This window comes from Parambassis ranga, chromosome 4, assembly GCF_900634625.1.
Source record: "Parambassis ranga chromosome 4, fParRan2.1, whole genome shotgun sequence".
Taxonomy (NCBI): Eukaryota; Metazoa; Chordata; class Actinopteri; family Ambassidae; genus Parambassis; species Parambassis ranga.
In genome coordinates, this window is record NC_041025.1 from 21,907,909 (window position 1) to 21,933,502 (window position 25,594).

The window sequence follows — 25,594 nt, forward strand, 5'->3', positions numbered from 1 at the left end:
TTGTGTACGCGACCCGGACACTGTCCCCGTGAACCTGAAGTATCACGTCGCTAGCCGGATTTGCATTTAGACCTGAGCCAGATATAAGCCTATATATCCAGATTCACGTTGTTCAGACTCAGAATAAAACTATCCGGATATATCCAGATACAGCCTGGATCCCGCTCTAGCCAGATTGATTTTCCCAGTGTGAACAGGGTCTAATGGAACTGGATGGCACTTGGTTTGTGGTTATAGGACTACAGCTAGCTAGCATCTAGTAGAATCATTGTGCAGAAATGTGCATCCACCCCGATGAGCAGTATGGCTCAACCAAGAAGGACACCATTAGTGTTTACATACAGCTCCTTGTCCATATGGACCCCTGCTGCCTGTGTGATTTTGTGTTGAACTGTCCCTTTATGCATTAAAAAAACTAAGTAAACAGGCAGCAGAGCTTCGTCAAAGGCCATTCCCTTCCTGTTCCCAGTGTTTTATATCTAATCGCGCGTCCATGAAACATTCTCAGGAACAGAGTTTCGCTCAAAGACCTGCAGCAGAGACAAGAATTTGAGTTTCAGGCCAACTTATTGAGGAGGAAGTTGTATTAGCATCATAGGCCGGCTGCCAGGACGCCTCAGCAGGGATGCAAGTGTTGACATGTGATGCAACCCTGGACGATCCCTGGTGTAAAAAAAAAAAGTCTACATTGAGAATCCTCATTAGCATTTGAATGAGTGTCAACAGGAATGTATGGCACACAGCAAAAGATTCCCTCTGAAGGGGGCTCCGAGAGTCCGTATGCACAACAAAGTTCAGTCTGTATGGAGGACAGAAAAGTAGCTGGTGGCTGTTTTTATCAAAAGAGGAGGGAGAGAAAAAAACAGGAATTCAGTAAATAAAAGGAACTCCTATGGGAAAGTGGATCAAGCGCTTTGTCTAAGAGGAGAGAAAGACTTAGCCACTCAGAAGATGTAGACATGAATATAATTGGGTTTACTGTCAGGCTCTCATGGCACAGGTCCACACCAGCACATCCAGGAAATAAGCTCCTTCTTTACTCTGCATTCCTCGTAGAAGCTCATACAAACCCATAACGCTCCTCCCCATCCACGCACCACCTCTCTCCCTCACACACAGACGTGCACCCTTGTATTTTGTGCTCGGGCCATCTGTTACCTTCAGGTCAGGGCTGTGTGTTTTGAACACATTATGTTCACACCATGATGGCACAAACAGGCAGACAGACAGGCAGGCAGACAGACAGACAGACAGGCAGGCAGACAGACAGGAAGGCAGACAAACAGACAGGCAGGCAGACAGACAGATAGACAGGCAGGCAGACAGACAGACAGACAGACAGACAGATAGACAGGCAGGCTGCTGTATGGAAATACCCTCTGTTCAGCTCTGTGTTGTGCTTATGTGAACATAATAGTGACGATTATCAATAAACAACAGCCAAAGATAGAAGAAAGATGAACGATATCATGAAGTATGTGACATAAAACAGCAGGAATCAATGAAGGTCTCTCTGGTTTCATGACCATTTAATCTGCCTAATGTAAAAAATGCAGGTCAGAAGTCAAGGTCAGGTTGCAAAATGCAAGTATGACCCCACAAAAAAACCCTGAAATGTTCAGTTTATGGTCAGAAAAACAACCCAACAGTTGAAATTGGTTAAGTGTTTCCCATTTCTGCTTGAAAGTCTGTCACAATTTAAGTGCACAAACACATGATTCCAGCTGCACCTTTATGTATTTTAAGGAGAGGAGACTCAAAAATCTCTTTTGTCTGTTTTCCATCAGTCTCAACAGCAGCAAAAATGTCAGCTTGAGTCTGAGAGGGGGTAAAAAAAATGCTCAATATGTGACAGCAGTGAAAATGGCTTCAAAATCTCACCTATTAGCTCCAGCCGGCAGCGTGCCACTGGTTGTTCGGTGAGGTGTTGCTCCTGTGAGGGAGTGTGACAGTGGAGGGAGACAGGCTGTAAATCTGGTGCTGTGGTCTGGAATGCTTCTTCGTGTCAGGACACGCTTCCCCTTCCAGTTATGAAAGACCCCTTAAAGAAGATGGCATGCCGACAACAACGCTGTGCAAGAGCGCCTCACCTCACTGCTGTCCTGCAGGGTTACCAGCAGGGCTGCAAGTTCTTTCACATTATAAGCTCATACTAAACAGCTCCTTCATCAGTTTTCACCTTTTTAATGTACTTTCTAGCCTCATTTGTAGTCCCCAAAGATGAAGACATATTCTATATAATAGAGTAGCTGGAGCTGGAATAGAAGGGCTTGTTTTGCTGAGGTATACATATGAGTTGTATATCACAGGAAACTTTAAAGACGCTGTTCAGAGAAATAAAAAAACAGACAGATCCCAGCGGAGCCCTCCTTCTTGAAAAGCATGTTTAATATTATGAATTTGTGTGTTTTAAGATGATCACTCAGAGTGAAAACAAAACAGCTTGTGGTGTCAGGGAGACTCAGACCTCAGATTCCAGTGTGAAAGTCCACCCCCAGCTTCCCTCCTTACGCTTTTCTGACTGTATCGGGCAACATGTTGATATGTTCCATTAGCGCAAATGTAACGTTGTGTTGTATGATGGGTAATAAGTCCATATGTTCTGTTAGCATTAGCATAACCTTGTGTCATATCTGGACGATTATTATTGAGCAGATATTTTGATTTTAACAGACTGACCCGCAGTTTTCTGGATTATTCCAGATATTTAAAACATAGAAGCTAAAAGCTGCTTCGGCATAAGAGCCTGGACTGTTGTAGATCAGAGATCTATTTTGACTATTTAGGGAGATATGTAAAGAAAACATGGACTGAGTTTTCCAAATCATGTTCAGATTGAATCTCTCTTGTTTAAAGTGGAAATATTCCCAGGTTTCTGAGGAATCGTCGTCCTTACAGCTTGCAGATGAGGGGCTCCTCTGGGTTGCTACTGATGATCAAAACAGTCTTTTACATGTGCCTGCTGTACAAGTCAGAGCAGGACCCTGCCCTCAGCACCGCACTCTCCCTGTCACACACACTCACACACAGCTTGTTTTTCTGCGGCTGCATCTGCTATCAAGCCTTGTAAAAATAAAAAAAAATCCAGAGGTGCTTTTGATTTCTGTGAAATCTCCCTGTGATTGAAAAGCGCTGACACACTTAAAGCCATGCAGGAGCTGTTTGTGTTGCTCTCTGTGAGGCATTCAGGGACCATGTGTATTATTCGTCCCTTTTCACTGTGCACGTATCGCCACTGGGGCTGCTGCACTTATCATCACCCGCCCCTCTCTGCTCTATTTTCACAGCTGTAATGGCAGCGCTTCGTTGCTCTTTTTTTGTTCGGATGGAAGTTATGTGCGTGTGCCGAATCCCTCCGTCCGCCTTTTGAATCTGCGATGTCAAAGAAAGGGAGCTGCTTCAGGGGATTGTGGTGTTTGACTTTAAAAACTACAAGACAATGGTCCATCCAGGAGTCATAAAACACCTCAATTAGATGAGACAAAGCAGGGACTGGAGATATAAAACATACCAGTGTTATTCAGTGTTTCCACAGCTGTGGCTCCTTGATACAGATGTTTATTCCAACTTGACACGACATGAAAAGTCTCAGATTAAACATCTGTTCCTGTAATTTACTTCACTTCAATAATGACTTAAATGATGATGATCACAATCATGATTAATGTCTTTTTTTTTAGTGTCTCCTGGCTGTCTCACCAGTCTTTGTCTCTCCCTCAGTGTTCATTGAGAATGTCCAACCCCCCTGCACTAACGGCCGAGAGATGGGCAGGCCGAGCGAGCCCTCGTCGTGGAGGCCTCAGCTCACCACCATCACCGTCTCCAAGAAGCGCAGCTGGCTGCAGCAGAGCTCTCTCGCGAAAAACCATGGTGGCGCAAAGGACGATTTGCAGGGACCACTGGGAGCTGAGGAGGAGGGTTGCCAGGGCTCCTATCAGCCGCCTCCTTCTCCCAGTCCCTCCCCAGACCACCTGAGAGCCTCAGGGGTGGCACCGCCTCGGCCGGTCCGCCTGCAGCTGCCTCAGGTTAGCCTCGAGATTGTGCAAGATGTATGTGTTGGATGAGAAGATTGATGCCACCCTCAAGCTATTGCAAGCAGCTATTTAGCTTAGCTTAGCATAAAGATTTAGTGTGATATTTTAACGGGAGGTTTGTCTTGGTTTAGGTCGGTCAGGCCAAAGTGTCTCCTCACGCTCGCAGCGTGGACCCAGCTGAGGAGAATGACGCCGACGATGAAGGCGAAATCTGGTACAACCCCATCCCAGAGGACGACGAACCGGAGGTTTCCCACCGACCCTCGATCAGGCTGCTCGTCCCCTCTCCTCAGAGGAGGCCCAGCAGGGGAGGGGACGCCGGCAGGATCGTGGAGGTCAGTGCCGGGCAGGAGGTGCACGCGGAAGGCCTCGGTGGCGGTTCAGGAGATGCGATTCAGGGGAATGCTGCACATTCCACAGAGGCAGTACATCTGCACAGACAGATGCTTGCGTGCAAACCTCAGGAGGAAGGGGGGCCTTCCAGCAGCAGACCAACAGGTGAGGAGAAAAAAAAAGAAAAGAAAGATACTCACACCTTTTCCTTCCTGCTTTCTGTCGTCTTGTCTCTCAGCCAGTCTCTCTGGGCAGATTTTTGTGGTTGTTTGCACCTTGACTGCTAATTACAGCCAGTGATTACAGTGTTCTAATCAACAGTCTCATGTAGCATCCACGCTGTCTGCTGCAGTTTAAGCTGATGAAAACAGAGAATCCAAAAATCATGTCACAACAAGTCAAGTTTAATTTATAGACCCCAATATCACAAGTTTGACCCATAAACGCCAAAAAACACCCCAGAAAGAGCAACCAGCAGGTTGTCAGGGTGACAAACAGATGTAAACATTAAAAAAAAGGGATGTGCAGCTGCCATAAAAATGTTTTTTATAAAGAGATGACTGTAAGAAGCAGCTACAGCAGCTGTGTGCAGACGGCAGCCATGGCTGTCTCATCATACCTCGGTGTCCCTCATTAGTTAAACTCAGGCAGACATTAGCCAGGAGGAATTCAGAACTGGCATTCCTGAGAGGAAAGAATATCCATTTACACACACACACACACACATGGCTGTGAACTTTGGAAGTCATGTTTTGTGTGTGTGTGTGTGGATAGAAAAAGCCGAGCGTGCAGCCTGTAGAGTCTGATAACTGAACTGTGTGTTGTTTACTCCCTTTGCTCCGTAATCGCTGACTCCTACAGCGACGACCGAGCGATGACAGCCAGCGCGCGGCTCCTTGTCTGTTAATAAGCTTGCTCTGTTTTTTTTTTCTAACTTCCGACTTTTTTGTTCTGCTGTGATGTGGCAACATGGTAGTTTGAACCAATTGGCACATCTCGAGCTGAGCCTATAATTACAACTTTTGACAACACTTCTCTGTGGCACGCAATAACAGCAGCAGCAGCACAGAGACGGGCTGAAGGTTAACACTAACTGGAATAAACTCAGAAACAACGAGCCTGCAGTTTTTAAAAGCGTTATCCCGCCAAACGAATCCGCTCTTGACAAGGACGCAGGTTTTGATTGGCGGCTGATAAACTCTTTGATCCCCATTGAAACTCTTGGCACTCGCTGACATCACGTGTGGCTCAGCAAAACTCTCTGTCCTGAGAGACTTTCCTTGTAGGATTAGGATTAAACCAGCCCCAGAGTGAGTCTCAGTGTACCGGCCCAGGAACGGCACTAATCATGCAGCTAATTAAAAGTAGGCTATTTCAAGGCGTGAGAGGTTTTTAGACCGAGAGGAAGCTCGCTGGCATCATTAAGGCCTTTTCGTGCTGGGTCAGCAGATGAGTGGACGTATTTGTAGTGTCTTGTTCAGCAGTTTCTTTACAGAGGCAGCCTGTGTGAACAGAAAGGCGTTCTACCTGCTTCGGGAGTGATTCATGTTCCTTTCCTACACCTCATTTTACATCCCGTTATAAAACTCCTGTCTGACAGCAGCAGCAGCAGCAGCGGGGCTGTGACAGTCAGGGCTTTACTCACTGGAGCAGTAGTGTTGTTTTTCTTTTCTTTTTTCCCCCCTCTCTCTCTCTCTCTCTCTCTCTCTCTCTCTATGCCGGAACTGCCTCCCTCTCTGCTGTTGAATGTTGACTTTGCAATTGATTTCTGTGGGTGAGGAGGAGGGGTGGTGGAGGGGGTGGAGCTTTGACGCCATCCCACACTTCACTGCGGGTAAAAAAAAAAAAAAGAGCAACGTCCCCGGCTTCCCTCAAACTAGGCCTGTTAACATATCTATAACTGACCTGTCTGATAAACACAGCTGGTCGACTGACTGTCCTTTGTGGTTGGATGATTATTGATCGATCAGTATATTTCTTACTTTGCTAGAGAGACTGAAACACTGTGTAATAGATATTGATTAGTTGCTGAATTTGTTGTTCCACATTTTGCCTCCCTTGCCCAGATGATTGATAACACGAGTCTGCACCAGTGTGCAGCTCAGATCAAATTTGATGGTGTCAGATTGTGCAGCTTTCCATCTATGCAGAGTGAAGGATTATGGGAGTTCAAGAAAGTCAGTACCTTTGTGACAAGGAAAAACAATACATTAGCATGTTTGAACCTTTAGCATAAAGTCATGACATTTAGTTTTGTGTTTCCCTTTACAGTCATTATGCTAAGCTAAGCTAAGCTAGAGCATCACAGCTAATCACGTTGTAAACCACACAGAGGTGTTGCTATCGTAACATCTCTTTAATCCGAGCTAAACCTGTTGCATCTTTAGTTACCGCTCTGATGTAAACCAGCACAGCGACCAGCAGCTTCCAAGTCTTTCACCAGCTACACACATGCAGTTTAGGAACTTAAAGCTGCACAAACACACTGTTTACAGCCATCATCATAATAAAAAATGGTTGGTGCTAAACCTCACTAAAGACCCACATCATGACTGTCTGTGCCACAGTGTCACACTGCACTGCTGTCATCCTCTGCTTCTGCTTCTTCATAAAAATGAGCCCATACAGACTCACACTATCTGCAGGGGATAAAAGTCTGACAGGGCTTTCGTTGATTGAGCCTGAATAAGGGCGTCTGCTGAATTAATGAAGCGCTGCAGATGTAGATGACTCTCTGCGACTATAGTTTTCCTCTGTCCGGCTGGCTGCTTCTTTTTCTCTCACCGGATACACTCCAGACTCCTCGTGTGCTGCCCATTGACTGCCTTTTTGTCCATCTGAATGCTCTATTTGTATGGACAATAATGATTGATGGACTTTGTGGGGGTGGTGGTGGTGAAGAGTTTCGGTGCGTTCCCAAATCTCTTGTTCCCTTTTAGCGCCTGTTTGGGGAATCTGACTTGGCCGGCGCTCAGAATGGGATCAGAGCTATTTCTGGGGGTTGTTTTGGTCACACTGGCTGCAGCGCTTTGAGAATTGGCCCCGGCTGCTAATGTTACAGAGAGTTCAAGCCTCCGAGTTCAAACCTGGAACATAATCCAGGCTGTCGATTGCACGGTTGGGTCTGGAGGAAGTCAACAACTCAGAAGAGCAACAATGTGAGAGCGCCGCACTTCAAAACCAGAACAGATTCCTTAGCCCGGCAGTTAGATGTGAAGCACAGGTCACATAGTTCTTCCAGGGCTTGTTCTTTATGGTCTGTTCTTCATTTCCATCAGCAGAGCAGCTGTGCAGGTCTGAAGGATTTTATGCGTATGTTGAAGCTTTTCCAGTCACACTAGTGAAGTTTAGTTGAGTCAAGATGACCAAATCCTTCTTTAAGTCCTTCCTCACTGTTTACATGTGTAGCCTGTGCTGTTCATGACCATTTATACTTCGGCACTGGTGTGTCTGCAAGCCACCAAAACACTGGGATTTCTATTCCACTATGACAAGTGTCTGTTTGATTACTTCCTGAAGTACTTCAGACCCTGACAACTGACACTGAGCGAGACTTTGGGATCATGGAGAGTTCATTTCGGTCCGTCTTTACCAGGAAAACATAACATGAAGTTGATTCTTTAGTCCTTGAAAATACATGTTCATGTAGCCTCACCATGCCCAGACTACCCTTCCTACTCAGTCCTTTGAAGCCCATGATATGATGGCATCGTGTAATATGATCACACATTTGGTCAGCTGATGTTCGCAGGTAGCTTGGAGGACTAGCATCTCTCTCCTCAGTGTATTTGCTGCATCATGTAAAGCCACGTTGTCGATGTGATACAGAAGCTTTAGCAGCTGGATCTAGGAGGCCTGAAACACTTTCCCTGCTGCAGCACCGGTGACTCCAGACTCCAACAGTGTTGTGCGTCCAACAGGTGTTTATGAAAGCAGAGCTTCTTCTCACACGTCAGCACCTGGTTGTGACTGTTTGTCTTTTGGTTTACTCAGCTTGTTGCGCTGAATCACATGCAGGACACATGGATGACAGTTTAAACAGCCGTGCTCAAGTTTAAAGGGACAGTTCACCCAAAAAAATCAATTTTTTGAGGAAATACTGGCAAAGAGTCCTGCACACCATTTAAGCCATTTAATGCTGGCACTTCTCCAGTTTGTCAGTGTATTGAAAAAAGTCATTTGTCAACAGCCATCACATACCAGACTGGTTGGGATGGTGGCAGCGAGGCCGGTGAATTAGCAGCCTCTCTGAGTTAGAGCAGAGCAGAGTTAGAGCCGTGTTAGGCTACATGAGGAGTGCTTTGGCAGGGGGCCATGTTGTGCTAGCGAGAAGGACTGCATGCTTGGATATATTAGCGGGGGTTTTGTAACCATTGTAATGAAACGGCCGAGCTCCTGCAGCCCCTGAAAGGCCTTCCAACACCGCGTGATTTAAAAGCGAATCAAGAGAAGAGAGGAAGCAGCTCGTAGCTGAACCTCGGTCACCAAGTGAAGAAACTACAGCACAGGCACGCCATTCATCTGCGTATTTACATTCCCCTGTTTGTCAGCACGCCCTGCTTCTTTCTGCTTTTACACTGAACAGCACACGTTTGGCAGACGTGCTTGTACGGACACAAACACAAGTCAACACAAAGTGGTTTTACAGGGGCAATCAGGGACAGCAGATGATTGTCTCCTTCTAAGGCTTATCAGTACGCTCGCTCATTCTCTCTCTCTCTCGCTCTCTCTCTCTCTCACACAGACACACACCCAGACACACACGTTCTCACATTCTTGTAAAGCAGGCGCCCAATATTAGTTTAATCAGAGGACAGCGCACATTATCTGACTATTATTTACATCTTGGCGTCAGCTAGAGTGGCAATCTGGCTCATGCTAGTGAATTGCGGAAATAAATATCAGCCATATTTGATAATGACCATCCCACACACACACACACACACACACACACACACACACCCTACACTGCTTCACACTGCACCTGCCCGGTGCCAGCGCCTCTGAAAAGCCATCATCATAAATTCCTGGGCTTTGTTAGGAGGTGTCAGTGGCCGGGTGCCTGAGGAGGGCGACGGGGTCAGGGAGGCCATGTGTGTGTGTGTGTGTGTGTGTGTGTGTGTCTTTATGAACGCATTCTTACATACACTCTCTCTTTGTGTTACAGTAATCTGCTGAGTGCATGTGCGTGTTAAAGTGTTGGGGGTTGGACACAGTTACTCGGCTCAGGTGTCACCCTGAGGAATGCAGACCTTTTGCCCTTTGACCCCTCAGAACATGGCCCTGGAGGGTTGGGTGTCAAACCATCGGCCCTGAACCTCAGCTAGTGAGGTGTCATTAACTTTGTCAGCGGCACTTTTGCCTTACAGGGATGTTGGATGTGATTATCAAAGAAATGGGACGACAGCTGTTAGTCACTGATGTAGATTGATCTTTGACTTTAAAACTATTTTTTGTTCCTCGTCTAAGGAATTAAGATAAAATCCATAACTCGAGGTCATTTCAGTCCCTTGTTTTATTGTCTAGGCAGCAATGCGTGAGTTGATGAATCATGTAATTAAAAGTATGATGATAGGACCTTCACTGAACTCTGAGTCAGCCGTGTTGCGTGTTACCAGGGATTTCTCTCCTGAAAACCTGGTTTCAGATGTGACCGGAGTTCTCTGTGTACCTGACCCCCCCCTTCCCCAGATGTTGTTTGGCGTATTTGCACCTCTAGGCCCCTCCACCCATTTTCTCCCTTCTCAGTGCGCCTCTGTGTCTCTTACTGGCAGGAAGCCGTGACAGGGAAAGCTACTCAGCTCGGCTAAAAAAGGGGGCTAAACATGGTTTGACGAGGAATGTGAGAGAACAGCCGTGTTCATTTGTACATTCACCAGACCGGCTTGCCAGCCTTCCAGTCGACCATCCAGGCCTCCGAGTGCCTGGACAAGGGGCGCCTTTGTCCCTCATCTGCCGGCTACACCCTGCCCTGCTCCTGCCCCCCGTCTTACCCTTCCCTGCATCCTGTTGCACCTCCTCTGCCTCCCTCTTTTCACTCGCCCCCAGAATAGCACAGCAGGTCCCCTCTGAAAATAGAGCTGGTGATGTTGGCAGGGTCAGGCTCTCCCTCTGCCTCTCTTTCTGTTTACCGACTGAATCACTGTTGATTCAGAAGCAGTTACACAACATTAAACACGTTTGCAGTTCAAGAAATGAATAAAGGTTTATATCATTACTTCGTTGTAATAAACCTTTAAATACCCAGGCCTCTGAATCAGAAGGTAAATCTGAGTCATGTGCCTTAATCTTTTCTCGACCCATGCAGCGAGGTTTCCCCCGTGGCAGGGTGAAACAGGCAGGTTATCCGTGCAGGAAGTCTTGTTAAAAGACTGCTGATGTAGAAACTAGCTTGTAGTTTGAATCTCAAATTTGTTTGGATGAACACATAGAGGTGGATATGGTGTAAAGAAATGGTAAATGCTGTTTGTAGGTGTGGTAAAGTTGCTACAATCCATTGTTTTATATGGACAGTAATCAGACAGGAAGTGTTTGTGGTCATAAATGATCACCCAGCTTATTCAGAGCCTACAGCTGATTCATTGTTTTGGTTTTACAGGCTGCGAAGTGTGCACTCCAGATGTAAGCAGATGTTTTAACCACTGGCAGAACATAGTGTGCATTAAACAGCTAAAGAGCCAGAGGCCAGTCACAATGTCCTCATCATCACTGTGTCTGTTCTATTCTGTGAGTTACAATCCCAGAACAATGTTCAGGCAGCATGACACTGGAAGGTGAATGGTTAAAAAAAATGTTGTCTTTGTGACGATTACATTATTTTAAAAGTTGCAGGAAGTACTATGCCAGAACATTAGTTCCAGCCTGTCTTACTGCTTCGATTGGTCGGCAAGCACCATCAGCAGCTAGCAGCTTCACAGTTACTACCAGCTAATAAAGCACAACTCAAGAGAGCACTTCAGTGGCTGCTTGATTATTATTATCAACCTGCAAAGTGCATGATGAGTCATCAGCACCAGGAAATTCATCATTCATCATCGTTCACACACGACCCTGGCAGGACTGATCATATAAAACACTGTAATGTCATTTCTCAGAGACTTCGCAGGGTCCAGATGATAACGTGTCAACAGGCAGAATCAGTAGATTCGTTATTTCTCATGTCGGGTGAGTGACCGGCTGACGACGGCATGGACACAACCCTTTATGATGAAAGCCACAGTTTCAGGCGTGTAGACTAAACAACGGCTGTCGCTCTTCGCGTTTCACGTCCGTGTAGACGTCTACTCCACATGGATTTTTTTTCAGCTTGAATAATGACTGAGTAACTCTAGCTCTGCCTCGGAGGAGTTGGTGTTTCCAGACAGACATCAGTGTTTCTGCAGCTGATGAGATTCCACTTCCATTTCCTCACTATAAGCAATGAGACCTCATATAAACTCATATCAGACCCCTTTTCTGTTAAACTGTGTATAATCTTGGACACTGTCTAGGTTTCCATATATAGACTATAATTGTATTATATAGCCCTGAAGTGTTTATACGAAGCGTTGCCAGCTAAATATATCTGTCACTGGATTACGGGCTTCTGTGTAAACCTAATCACTTGATGATGTGCTGTGGAGGTGTAGCACCTTTCTGAGAGACTATAAATTATGGCTCATGCACATGTTGCCTTTGGTTTTAATCTTCTTCTTCCTGTCTGTCTTCACTGGACATCATAGCAGCTACTTGTAATCACAGGAGACATTCTTGTGAAACCAGTGATTACAGTTTAAGGATGTGTGGCTGGTGGTGCCCATTTGTTTCTGAACATTTTTCCTGATGTGTTACAACCAGTGAAAAATTTAAATTCAGTCTTTTTAACCAGTTTTTTTTTGCCTGTTCTGCAGATGTTCTTGAACTGCCCAACGCCGTTAGCTTCTCGCCTCCCTCCAGCCCGAACCCGGCCAAGAAGAGCAGCTCGATCAACTGGTCCTTCCCAGATAAGATAAAGTCTCCGCGCACCGTCAGGAAGATCTCCATGAAGATGAAGAAGCTTCCAGAACTCAGCCGGAAACTCAGCGTCAAGGGGACCCAAAGCAGCAGCAGTGGGAACAGCCAGTTAGAGCCGAGGGCCCATTCTCCTCGTAACAACGGCTCAGAGACCGTCTCTCAGACTTCAGGTCCTCCACGATTAGCTTCATCTGGAGGTGGGCAGGCGAGCCGTAACGTGATCTCACGTTACCACCTGGACAGCAGCGTGTCCACGCAGCACAGCTTCAACAAGAAGAAAAGCAACGGCAGCTCAAAGTCCGCAAGTAAAGGTGGCTACCTCAGTGACGGCGACTCGCCAGAGCTGGTCGCCAAATCTGGGAAGCACAGCTCTGCAGAGGGGAAGGGGGGGAAAGGCAAGGACTCTGAAGGAGGAAGCTCCAGACTCAACGGGACGGAGCTGGACATCGATGCTTTCCGTCATTACAGCTTCACAGAGCAGCCAAAGTGCAGCCAGTACATCTCTGGACTGATGAGTCTGCATTTCTACGGCGCAGAGGACCTCAAACCTCCACGCATTGACTCTCGAGATGTCTACTGCGCCATCCAGGTGGACTCGGTTAACAAAGCACGAACCGCTCTCCTCACCTGCCGAACGACCTTCCTGGATATGGACCACACCTTCAACATCGAGCTGGAGAACGCCCAGCATCTGAAGCTGGTGGTGTTCAGCTGGGAGCCCACTCCCAAACGCAACCGCGTCTGCTGCCACGGCACGGTGGTGCTGCCCACGCTCTTCAGGGTGACACGCTCGCACCAACTGGCGGTGAAGCTGGAGCCACGGGGGCTGATCTACGTCAAGCTGAGCCTGATGGAGCAGTGGCAGAACTCGCTGGATGGCGGGCCAGACGGAGACAGGGAGCCTCTGGTGTTTGGCGTGGAGGCTTGGCGGGTGGTGGAGAAAGAGAACACGGGACTGATGGTGCCACTGCTTATAAGCAAGTGCATCAATGAGATCGAGAAGAGAGGCTGCCAGGTGAGTCTGGGATTCATGTTGTTTTTCTGATTTATCTGAATTGGATCAGCAGCTTCTGTGCTCCTGTAGTCTGATAATCATTCAGACAGCCGGTCGAATCCAGTTCTGTAAAAACAGATATGGATTCCTATGAAAACAAGGCTGCTAGGATACAATTATATAATGCATTTCTGTGTTTATAGCTGGAGAAATAATCCCACATCCGCAGCATCCTTTTAGCTCCGTGAGTGCTCGCCCTGCAGCCAGTCATAACTCTCAATAGAGAAATGTAGCACTCTTCATGATGTCACTGAGTCTCTGAGCTTCCTGGGGCTCTCTTATTCAAGACAGAGACAGAGAGACTGGTGTCCTGGATCATGTGATTGTCTCCCTTCACATTTCATGTTGAAGCCCATCAGGCCAGTAAAATAAAAAGGGGGCAGAGAGAGAGAGAGAGAGAGAGAGAGGCCACGGTGTTTCTCCTCAGTGGCAGTAAAAGTGTCTGTGACCCGTGTGTTCCTGACTGATCACTCTTGGAGGGGGCCACACTAGGGGCAGCGCCTGGGGCCATTCAGCGAAGATTAAGGCTTCTCCATCACATCAAACCCCCACCCACCCTCTGCCATCTGTGCAATACAACCACAGAGACCCCATTTGTAATAGTGTGATCACAAAGGTGGCTCGTTTAATGGTTGGTTTTTAGCGAGTGCTGATGTGAATTAGGAGATGACTTCATTGAGCTTTAAATCCAACCAAACCCCCGGAGTGTTAAAATCGATCTCACCAGGCTTCAGGCTATTCATGCAGGGCTGAACCAAACGTGGCTCCGACCAAGTACAAGCAGTTATTGGCCTGTTTTAGATGATATGACACCCTCAGGGACGACCTAGGGGCTTCTGCAACACGATGTCTGCAGCTTATATCAGCGTCTTCCTCCTTGGCTATTCATTGATCTGATTGTTTGACAAACATTTGGTCTTATATTTTATACATGTATTATATTTTCTACGACCAGCTCCACCTCTTTGCCTGTATTGGGAGTTAAGGCAGACTGTGACGCTGTGTGCGATGCTTTATCAATAGTTGTTTTGCACTTGCCTCTTCACTCACTCGCACCATGCCAGCAGGTTTTAATCTCCTAGCTCAGTTTTCCTCCTTTAATTGAACTGCTGTGCTGTGATTCTTATCTCTTTCTGTCTCCTCCTGTGTCTGTTTCACCCTCTTCTGTCCCTCACAGCGTTTCCTCCGTTTTTTTTTTTTTTTTTCATTACTTAGGTGCAGTGTAGACTTTGGACATCCTATCAGTCTGAGATCAAGTGTAAGGGCTCCTCCAGGTTGTCAGCAGACGAGGGTTAGGACGGGGCTGACACCAGATCCTGAAGGAATTCGCTGGTTGTGTCACCAAAGCGAGCATGAACTAGCGTGTAGCTTTGTACTTTTACAAATGATGGTGTGGATGTTTGATGGAGTCTTTGAGCTGCGTGTCCTGAGGGCTTCTCCGAGCTTTTAAGACGCTAGATGATTGTGGGGGTTTTGAAAAGACGGCAGAAGATGGAGGGAGGTATGAATGCGAGCACTCAGCCCTTTAAAACGAGGCGTTTCATTTTAAAAAAAGGAGCCATGCTGGTAACCTACATGTGTCATACATGACTGTGAAAGAGGCGCAGATGTTGGGAACAGCTAAACTCATTTCAGACTTCCTGGTGTTGTGTTCATTGGGCTGATCTGTCTTTTAAAGGAAGTACCTTGTAGCTTTCATATGTAGATCTTCATTACGTAAAGGCTCTTTTCAGTCATGGCAGGGTTGTGGAACAGGGTCCATGTTCAATGGTGAGGTTAGCTGCAGAGGACAGGAGGACAGAGACAGTCCAGAGAGACAGTCTGTCCACTGCTGCCGAACACCAGCTCTGCTATCACTGGAGCTGATAGAGCCATCTGATTGGTTCAAACTTCAGCAACACACATTCTGCTAGAGTTCATAGAGGACGCAGTCGCTTCACTGAGGATGATGTGTTAAAATAAAGGGATGTTATTGTGTGTGTGTGTGTGTGTGTGTGTAGGTCTGTGTATTTTGTCGATGTGATGCCGTTTGATTCAGACTTGAGTCACAGAAGCTGGAGGTGTTACAGTAAATGTTATCGCTCCAACTGATGTTGTGACTTCTTTGGAAAAGATCTGATTCAGATATGAGACCAGCATAAAAAGTATGTACCAAAAAAAGGCTGTTTATCCTCCCAACATGTGACTCAGATCGTTCGCTAGCTCCATAACAGCCAGGACTGGTGATTCTATCTAACAGACTCAGTCCCTCTCGGGCTGTATCCTGCTTCAGTTTGGCTAGATCCACCGCTAAGAGGTGGGTTTGAACCGGATTCGCTGAAAACTGGCTAAGGTCTGAACACAAATGCAGCTCGTGAATCTGGCTAGTGATGCCAGATTTGGGTTCAGTATTCAGGTCACGTACAAAAGCTGTGTGTAAAAATACAAAGGAATGAATGTGTTCTGGACCACAGAGGAACCTGAAGTAACCACACGACCCTGTCCTAATGGGGTCTTAATGGGGTCTAAGTTTTACGATGCGACACCTAGTGGATTGGAGGGCAGCAGACTGACTTTGACTCATACCAGAGTATGTAGAGTTGTTTCCCGGCAGTAGAGAAGTCATTTTTCCTTATTTCCTGTCATCTTTAATGCTTCAATAAAGTCTTGTAGCTAACCCCAGAACATCCAGTCTGCTGTCGGGGGGGACCCCCTTTCATGTGAAGGTTATTTCTTCCTCTTATACTCGGCCTTGGCTGGTGCTGCCTGTTGTGTTGCCCGGCAGCCGCAGTGCATGAGTGCAAGCCCTCCTTTTTTTGCTAACAGCTGTTCCCCGCCTGCACTCGGCTCGCTCTCAAAGAGAAAGACTCTTTTTTTTCTGAATGGACTTGTTGTTCATTGTGCCCAGTGACTTCTGTTTACTTGCACACAAAGCCAAATCCCGGCCTAATCTGTCCTCCTCTCTGCCTCTCGTGTGAGGTTTAGAAAACGAGGAGAGCTCACAAATAGTTGATCTGGTGGGACGGGGAGACATTACAGCGCTCCTACGCTGGAGCCCGGAAGGGCCGGCTAAATGTGTGTGTGTGTGTGGAACCGGACCGCCATTCACAGCCCACTGACTTAACACGTTACCGGGGCAACCACACCAGTTGGCCTGCTATGCCACATACCAGACAGACACATGTAGGAGAAATTATGGTATGTCTGTAGCCGGGCCTAATCCCGACATAACAAGGAGAGCGGCGTGGCTCAGCGATCAGACCATCAGAGGTCTTGGGTTCCTGTAGGTCTCACTCTGAAGGCATAGGTGAAGACGGCTCTTTAATGCAGAGCTGTCACTCCTGGGTTTTAGAGGAGCTCCGTGTTTATCCACTCAGTAAGAAGGATGTGACACCTTCATCAAACCTCGGGAAACATTTCACTTCTGGTCACTTTTACAGACGATGAACATGCACGCAGGTTTTAATTGTGTGTTTATTTAGTCTCAGAGCTGGAACGGTCTGTCTTGGCTGGATGATAGTGTTTAAACAGATATATCTGTAACTGCAGCTGTAAATTATGTATTATTTATGTCGCTGACAGCTTTACTGTTTATCCTAAAAGTGTTGTGGTGGCTCCACAAAATCATACAAATCAAATGCTGGCGTCCGGCAGTAAAAAGCTTATTTATCCATCATCGTACAACTTAGTATGTATCCTGTGTCCACTACACATTCCAGAATTCACATTCTAATTTGTTGCACTAGATTTGTTTTTTTCTTTCTTTTTCATGCTCAAAGCCTGACATGGGATTGAACCACCAACCTTCCGGGTTATTGGACTGAGCCCACTGCTGCCCATTCTTCAGTGCTATAATATAACAATTTACCTGATGGGATCAATAAAGTCTCTTTATCTATCCAGTAACAAGAGCACAGAGCAGAGCAGCTAGCTCGCTAACTACAGGAGATGTAGCCCTTTAGGTAGTTGTTTAAAAGTTTACAGATATTTAATAATGAAATAATCGTGTGCAACATCGTGCACGGTTTTAATCGAGATCTGCTCACCTAGCTATTAGCTACTATGCTAACAGTGCTACCAAGTAGCTCGCCAAGTATGAAGAATGTAACAATGTTCTGGTTACTGTTTATTTAAATTACAGCTGTAACTATCTACAGTACATGCACTAGAAGCAGATGCTGGTCAAGTTTCTATATGTAGCCCAAATCGTCAATCATAAAAAATCACGTAAAGAAATCCTCATAAAAGACGGGATGAGTACAGATAAGATCACATACCACAACATACATAGTGCATAAAAGCAAAAATTAAAGTACAAATACTTGAATGTACGAGTATGATAAGCATCCAAACACGGGGTTTTCTGTCCTTCCTCATTTCACAGAGATAAAGCCGACACGTGACTTCTGCTGTGGCTGCCGTCCAGCACATTATTTAAATACAGATGCTACAAGTTGATTCATAGGGCTGTAAAAAATGTCTTCCCTGCTGTCAACTGTTTGACTCTTAGAGCCATGCATGTTTATTTGACCTACTTGTGTGTGTGTGTGTGTGCAGGTGGTGGGTCTGTACCGTCTCTGCGGCTCTGCGGCCGTGAAGAAGGAGCTGCGGGAGGCGTTTGAGCGGGACAGCCACAGCACAGAGCTGTGTGAAAACACGTATCCAGACATCAACGTCATCACAGGTAAAACGATCTGTAAGAACACACACACACACTGTTAGTCAGTTTACTACATGGCTTCTTTCTTTGTCTGCAAAATATTCTGATCTCTGTATTTCAGCATCACTCAAGGCTGCAGCAGCTTCTAAAAGAGTCAGAAAAATGACTTTACTTCCTCAAACTCTTTGATTTTTCACTAAGAAGACAAAGAAAAACGTTTTTAAGCTTAAACTGAGTCAGTGTTCAGCAGTTTTTGCTTGAAAATGATTGAAATTGTTACATGTTCCAGCTTAGAAATATAACAGAACCAATCGCTCTAATGCAGTCTGACTGTGGTATCGATCAGATCCGGTGTGACTGACTGCTGCAGATCGATCTGCACGTACAAGTGTGTGAGAGGCTGCTGTTTGCAGTGAAAGCCTATTAGCCGACATATAGACCAGAGCCTGAGGGGAACGCATGTACATTCAGGTCATTCTTTCTGCTGCAGGTTTGTGGTTGAGACACGCTTTGTTTGTTTGTTTGCAGCCGATCTGTGTTAAAGTGTGGATGTACAGCCTCACATTAAACCAGCTGTGTAACAAGGGATGTTTCCAGGAGGTGGGACAGAAGTTCGAGTTGTAGAAAATGACTTGGTCATGATTTTACCCCCCCTGCCCCCCTCCCCCTCCCACAAAAGGAGGAAGACCATGGAAACCCCTGGCCATTGTAGGAGATGCTGTTGGTTTTGGGAAGAGGCCCCATATAGGCGTCGTCCTATCATGCCTGCTTTGATCGTCCTGCATTTGCATGGCAGGGCAAAGAACACAGTTAACAGTTGAGCGGGTTAGAAAAAAAGGGCCAGCACCGGCGAGGATTGTTGGTTTTTGCTCGCTGCCTAAATTTGCTCCGCCAAGCGAGTTGCTGTTGCAGATGGGCCTGAGTCAGAGGAGGGGGAGGGGGGGGGGGTGGTTTATGAAACATGTGCATCTGGGATATAATCATAGGTTTGGTCAGAAACCATACTTCCCTGAAACATTTGGTCGAAACACGCCAGTTGATTGATCGGAATGTCACTGTGTACTGGAGAGTTTTTGAAAATACAGCCTAAACATGTCATCAATAATGAGGTGAGGGATTAAAAAAAATATATAAAAGCAATACAGAAACAGTCATGTCAAGTTTTGAGGCTAATAAGTGAACAGCGAATGGATGAGTGAGGAAGTGAGCAGGCTAATTTAAAAGTGCAGGCAGTGAAAGGGATTATCCAGCGGGTCAGAGTTCAATCCAAAGCTTGCAAAACATGCTCAGTGCGCAGCCCTCCATTGTTTCAGATCTCAGTGTTTTGTTTCGAATCACAACTCTCTCGAAAAGGTGTTGTCAACACGGGCAGCACGCTGCGAGAAGTCAAGACAAACAGCATCATCTCCCACTGATCTGTAGCTAATCTGTAACGTACAGATTACCACTAGCATGAAAGCTAACGGGCATAACTCAGTGACAAAATGCTGGATCTGGATGATTTTAATCAGGTAGTTTGATGGAATAACAACACTATGTTGTGTATATACTTTTAAATGTTTGCAGCACACAGGTTTCTATAGACCTACACTATTAAAAACAGGGTCAGCTGCTCAGGGTGACAGCCCCGTATGGAAGGGACACAGGCCCCACCCCAGTGGATACAGCAATCTACTCATATTTGTTCTCCTGCCGGCTGTTTACAAGGGCAACTTTGGCATGGGAAGCAAAGGTACAGCTCCTGTCTGAAAGGGGATGTGGTCAGTCACAGCTCATTAGCCTTTACAGCTACAGATGCTGAAAGAAAACCTTATCAACAGAGCTACGGCCAGGAGTGAACAGGGAGGGTGGAGAGAACCGATCCGCCTGGTTGGCTGAGCTGAAAGTCTCAGACTTTTATTAAAAATGTGTTCTCTGATGATGAGGCTAGTGTGTCCCGGGCCCTCAGCACAGGTATTGATCTTTACCTTTGGCCTGACTCGTCTTCTCCACTGCCGCTTGCCCCCCCACCCCCCCACCCTCGGCAGTACTCCAGTGAAGACATGGAAAGTCATTAACAAGTGCCCCCTTTGTTGCCGAACAAACACAGATGGTATTTGGCTCATGCATGGGGGATTAGCTGAACCCTGGGCCAGGCAGGGAGGCAGGCAGGCAGGCAACCACTTTACAACCAGCTCCAGGCCTGGGTGGGTGCAGGTCGGAGATCCATAGGTAGCTGCAGACATTTTAGGTGGTTATAATCCACATGCAGCACAAGAGCCCTACTGTCCTCAAAGGTGGGGCCGGGGTGTGCGGTGGAAAAGTTAAAAACCAGCTCTGTGTAAAGCTTTACCATCGCCACTGGACATGCAGCGACACACACACACACACACACACATCTCCTCTGGCCTTCTCCCCCCCCTCGGTGCTGCGGGGGCGTGCGGGACAGCAGGGAGGGGGCAGGACGGAGAACAAACAGGGGTTTGTTCTCCAGGCGAGGCACTGACTGCAGCACTGACAAGAGGAGTGACCTTCCGCTTTGTTTGAACAAGAGGTCAAAGGTAGAGCCGTGCCCCGGTGCATTGTGTGCCTTGTAGTGTTTGGTGGCACATTTGAAGGATTGAATTGAATACAAAAAAAATAGATGAGAATACTTTAAAGCTGCTGTTATCGGTGGCTTTATTTCTATGCCCCTGTTTGCTCTCTGTTGTTATATATAGTGTGTATGTGTTGGTGTGAAGCCAACACACTGACGGCTTCACTGTGAGAGAGGAGACTCTCAGCACTCGCTTGTTGTCAGCTTGGCTGTGAAAGAAAGTGAAGCACCTGCAGGGGAAGCACACCTGTTCACCCCTCAGCCCCTGACCTTGTGTGTGTGTGTGTGTGTGTGTGTGTGTTCACATCGCACTGGGTTTTAGTGTGTTGATGTGTGCATAAGGCACCAACAGGGGGGTAAAACAGAAAAGTAAACAGGAGCACTGACTCATAAGCAGGCTAATGATTTACCTGAATGGCTGCATTCTACTCACTGCAGACAAACACCAGCGCATGTGCTCATGCACGTACACAACTGTTAGTTATTGAAGACCAAACGTGTGTGCTGTTTTCACGCTGGCTGGACGTTGCACGCAAGCTAGAAAGCTAGAGAGCGGGTTGTTTTGTTTCGGTAATGCGAAACAGTCCTGCTGTTGTTGTGTCACACTGAAGGTCAGAGTGTTTGCCCGGCGTGAGTTTCCATTTTAAAGTGGTGCCACACACACACACAAAGATAAGGATGAAAACACATGGCTCATGTCTGCTTCCCTGCAATAAAACAAGCAGATTATTACTGAAGGTGGGCAGCGGGAAGCAGGAGGATCTCTGTGTAATCTCTGCTGGACATCAGCATGTCAAGAGAAGCATTAGGAACAAGTGAATGCATCATCTTGTTATTGAATTCCCCTCATGCCTGATTTCAAACGGAGGCTGATGAAGATAAGACACAAGGAAAAAACACGCTGCCACGGAGCAGCCTTGTGTTTCATTGTAGGGATGTTTTATGAAGTTTTATGTGAATGGTTGCCTGGAGACACCCACCCCCCAACACACACACACACACACACCCCACCCCTTGACCTGTAGGCTGTCAGTGTGTTAGTCTACTTCAGATGGGAGGCTTGTTTTTCTACAGTCTCTACTGCCTCAGTAATGCACTGTGTGAGTGTGTGAGTGTGTGTGTTAGATCTAAATAGAAGTTCATTCAAAGGGACGGCCGACACACTAGCAGCTCGCACAGGTACTCTAGATGCTTCATGTGTGGCAGGTGTACTTGTATCTTGGTTCAGCATGCTAACTTATCCAACCTGGTGTTGGAGCTACATCCTTCTGTGTCATCTGGACCCAGGCTGTGTGACTGCTCTGTTCATTTTCTTTGCAGTTCAGTCTGTAGTTCTGGAGGAATTTCACTTAAGATCCTATAGAGTCACCGGACTGCCAGCGGCTGCATGACCTCTTGGAATCTTTTTGTTCGTGCTGAGTGGTGAAAAGAGACACAGCACTAATCTGAGACATCGTCATGTAACACTGAACTGAATGAGGACCCTTCTTTACCTCTCTAATCCAATCTGCAGAGGCTCTAACTCCTTTGAATGAATCTAATTAAAGATGCCATCAGCTGATGAAATGAATTCTTCTGTGATAAAACATCAGCTGGGCTGCTCTGCTCTGCAGATATTGATGAGCAGTGTTGAAGGTCGCAGACTGTCGGTGCAGGAATAGACTGAAGAACGTTAAGCGTCTGGCTGCCTTAAAGAGCAGATCAGGGACTTAGCTGGGATTATAAAGTGAGCATGTTAAATTGTGCCACCGTTCTCCCTGCTGGGCCTAAAGGGGATGTCAGTGGATTTCCAGGGAATCGTGTTGTAGTTTGCTGCAATGTGATTGACAAATCAGGGAAATGTGAGACAGAGGATGTCCTGTTTACAGCAGCAAATCAGAGGAGCTGATGACAGACAGACACTGAACATGTCTCCTCATAATTAAACACACAAACACACTCTGTGTGTGCGTCTGAGTGACTTCTCCTTTTATTTAAAACACACCTACAAACACTTTTCTGAGCATCAGACTGAAAGAATCACTGGACTTTCAACTTTCTGACAGTCCTTGAATGCACCATGTGTCACAGTGAAAAACTGAAAACACTGTATCACAAGATCTAAGCCTCAAATCAGGATATTTCCTCAAGATTAAATTATTTTGTGTCAAAAACAATTTAAAAAAATCAATAAACACAAACCCACTGAGCTAACGAGACAAAACAAAATCATCATTTCTGGGAGCATTCAGGAAGCCATGATCGTCTATGACATGCCAAAAATTCTGTTAATATGTTAATATGTACCTGATCTCATTCTGCAGCTACTTTTTTTGTTTAGTTAGCTTTTAATATGTATAGAAATTTATAGTCCCTTTGCTGATGGTGAGCCTCAGCGAACACAAACCCTCTCAGCAATCTGAATATTTCCACCACTGCTTAAATCACTGTGCCAAACAACAGGAGGAAGACAGCTACAAGAAGAACTTAATCCATGACAGCAGTGCAAAGGCATGAGTAGACGGCAGCAGCATGATGATATAAGATATAAGAGCAGAAACCATGACAATCACAAGCAGGCCCATAGATTCCCCGAGTCGTCTCCTGATAAGCAAGTTAGCACAAGCTCTGTGTTCCGAGAAGCAGCCATCCCTCTCTCTCTCTGTGTTCCCAAAGTTGCCAATATCACGGTCAGAAAAGCTGAACAGCTGATAAGATACGTGTCTGGAAACCAAAGCTGTGGAGCGACAGCAGCCGTCTCCGGGTGACGTGGCCGGAGTGAAAGGAAAAGCTGCTAAACCTGCAATTACAACACGTAGCAACCTTCCAGGCCGAGGCAGATGTGCCCGAAATAAGTCATCAAAAATCAAAGTACATCCCCGCAGGCCTCCATGTTAAAGGTTCCCAGGCCTGCCACCACTGAGCAGCTCCTGTGGACGCCTCTGTGCCAGATTTTAAATAGTAAAATAAATTAAATAAAAATCATCCCCCAGGGGCATGTTTTGCATTTTCCAGGCAAGCTTTCAGTAATGGTAATGTGATCAGTGTAGGTCTTTAGAAATATAAAATTATCCGTCTTGTCACTTGTCATAAACTCTTTAAGTGTGTGTTACTTTGGAGCAGCACCAGCTGCTAATTACACAGCCCCCAGCCTCCTCTGAAAACTGATCCAGCTCCGTGCAGAGGGGAAGAGCGAGCAGACACTCTAAGACACCACAAAGAGCTGTCACACTGCCAGGAGACGGGTTTTTATTCCCGTATTTACCCCCCCACCCCTCTCCTCTTTTTTTTTTTTTTTTTACCCTTTGATGAAAAGACATGCCAGTGATATTTCAGGGGCTTAGCAGAGACAGACAGCGTGGGTTTCATGTTTGTCTGAACTACAGGAGGCCCAAGTCACAGGTGTGAACGCGCCGCCCACCCTCCTCCTCCTCCTCCACCCCCCGACACTTTTTGGCTGCGGAGTCACGCCCGACTCGATCAGGCATTTCAGCAGACGCCACGGGATCACCTTAGGAAACAATAGAACCTGAATTTTCAGCCAACAGAGTGCGCCAGGTTTGGCAGTTTAAAGCAGAAGCCTCAGAAGCTCATAAAGATATACTGTGTGTGTATTTGTCAGGTATTAAAGCTGGCTGGATGTTTTCTCAGTTCATTATCCACTGAGGAATCACCTCACTGTCCTGAAGCTGCCCTGTTTCTCATGCTCTGCTGCTTTCTTTCTGTTCTTCTTGTCTCCTCAGGAGTTCTGAAGGACTACCTGCGTGAGCTGCCGTACCCTCTGATCACCAAGCAGCTGTATGAGGCGGTGCTGGAGTCCATGGCCGTCAGGCCTCTCCGCATGGGAGCAGCGGGGTGCGAGAACGACCAGGCCGACTCGCAGCACACCGTCAGCCTGCTGGAGATCCTGCCGGAGGTGGAGCGGGTGAGGCAGACAAAACCGCACATCCTCTGCTCAGATATGATTACAGCCGGCAGCGGAGGGGTGACGCATGTAATGATGCTGCAGATCACTGCTGTTTATCTCCCATTATGTTCTGTAGGCGATAACAGCGTCATTCTCTGAACACTTTCTGACCTTCACTGAATCATTTCTGATGACACAAGGTGGAAATGGAGGTCTCCTATCAGACCACCTCATGTGAACACCTCTGGTTTTAGCCCTGTTCCAAACAGGCATGCAGACTTTTTTTTTAACCCTTGTGCAGCGTTTGCAAACACTACCCTTTTGTGTTGTTCAGGACAAAAACGTCCTCTAACCAGATAAATATTTTTTCATATTTTTTTTGCATAGACCTTTTAATTAACTTCAGTTCTGATCAAAAATAGTAAAAAAAATAATTTTCCTGCAGGATTTTAATAACCCTTTAATCACCAATTTCATAAGGGGTGGTGCTGATAAATGGAAAAAAACACACAAAATGGCTCATTTTTAATAGAAAAGGTGAATGTGGACTGGATTTTTTTTAACCTTCCACAGATGATTCATGTTCTTCGTTTTAATGCGAAACTGCCGAACTAATCGGTTGCTATCTGATTATAAAGAGAAGTTACACTAATTTAACAAAAAGTGCATCAGAATGAAATCTCCTACCCTACCTTTAAAGTTAGAGTTGGTTTTTGTCCTGAACAACATGAAAGGGGGTCAAATTTGCCCACAGTGTATTATTGACCTATGAAAAATGTTAGAATCATATTAACAAAATTTATGTAAAATTAAGCTTATTCAGCAAAAACGATTAAATTTGCTCACATATTGACAAAGTTATGGCCAAAATAAACAGAAAAAATACTCTCAGATGACAAAAATATCCTGAACGGTGCATAAGGGTTAAATCGTTTTGGGGCCTTTGATTGACATCAAATGAGAGATGGGACACAGGGATGGTGCCCATCATCCATTGCTGCACATTCGTCCCTTGAATATGGCTGTTGAATCATTGTCAGAGCAGCACACACACACACAGCATGCTGCGCTGCAGTCTCTT

The 25,594-nt window shown here is 46.3% G+C and overlaps 1 protein-coding gene across 1 annotated transcript in view; it reads left to right on the top strand.

The window, feature by feature from the left end:
- The window catches only part of syde2 (synapse defective 1, Rho GTPase, homolog 2 (C. elegans)), a 36,751-nt gene that overhangs the window by 5,734 nt on the left and 5,423 nt on the right, over positions 1-25,594 (top strand). The window contains exons 2-6 of the mRNA XM_028403135.1: positions 3,721-4,025; positions 4,166-4,532; positions 12,257-13,374; positions 17,950-18,076; positions 24,350-24,531. Coding sequence (XP_028258936.1) covers positions 3,721-4,025; positions 4,166-4,532; positions 12,257-13,374; positions 17,950-18,076; positions 24,350-24,531 — 2,099 coding nt within the window. The remainder of the gene's footprint in view (positions 1-3,720; positions 4,026-4,165; positions 4,533-12,256; positions 13,375-17,949; positions 18,077-24,349; positions 24,532-25,594) is intronic.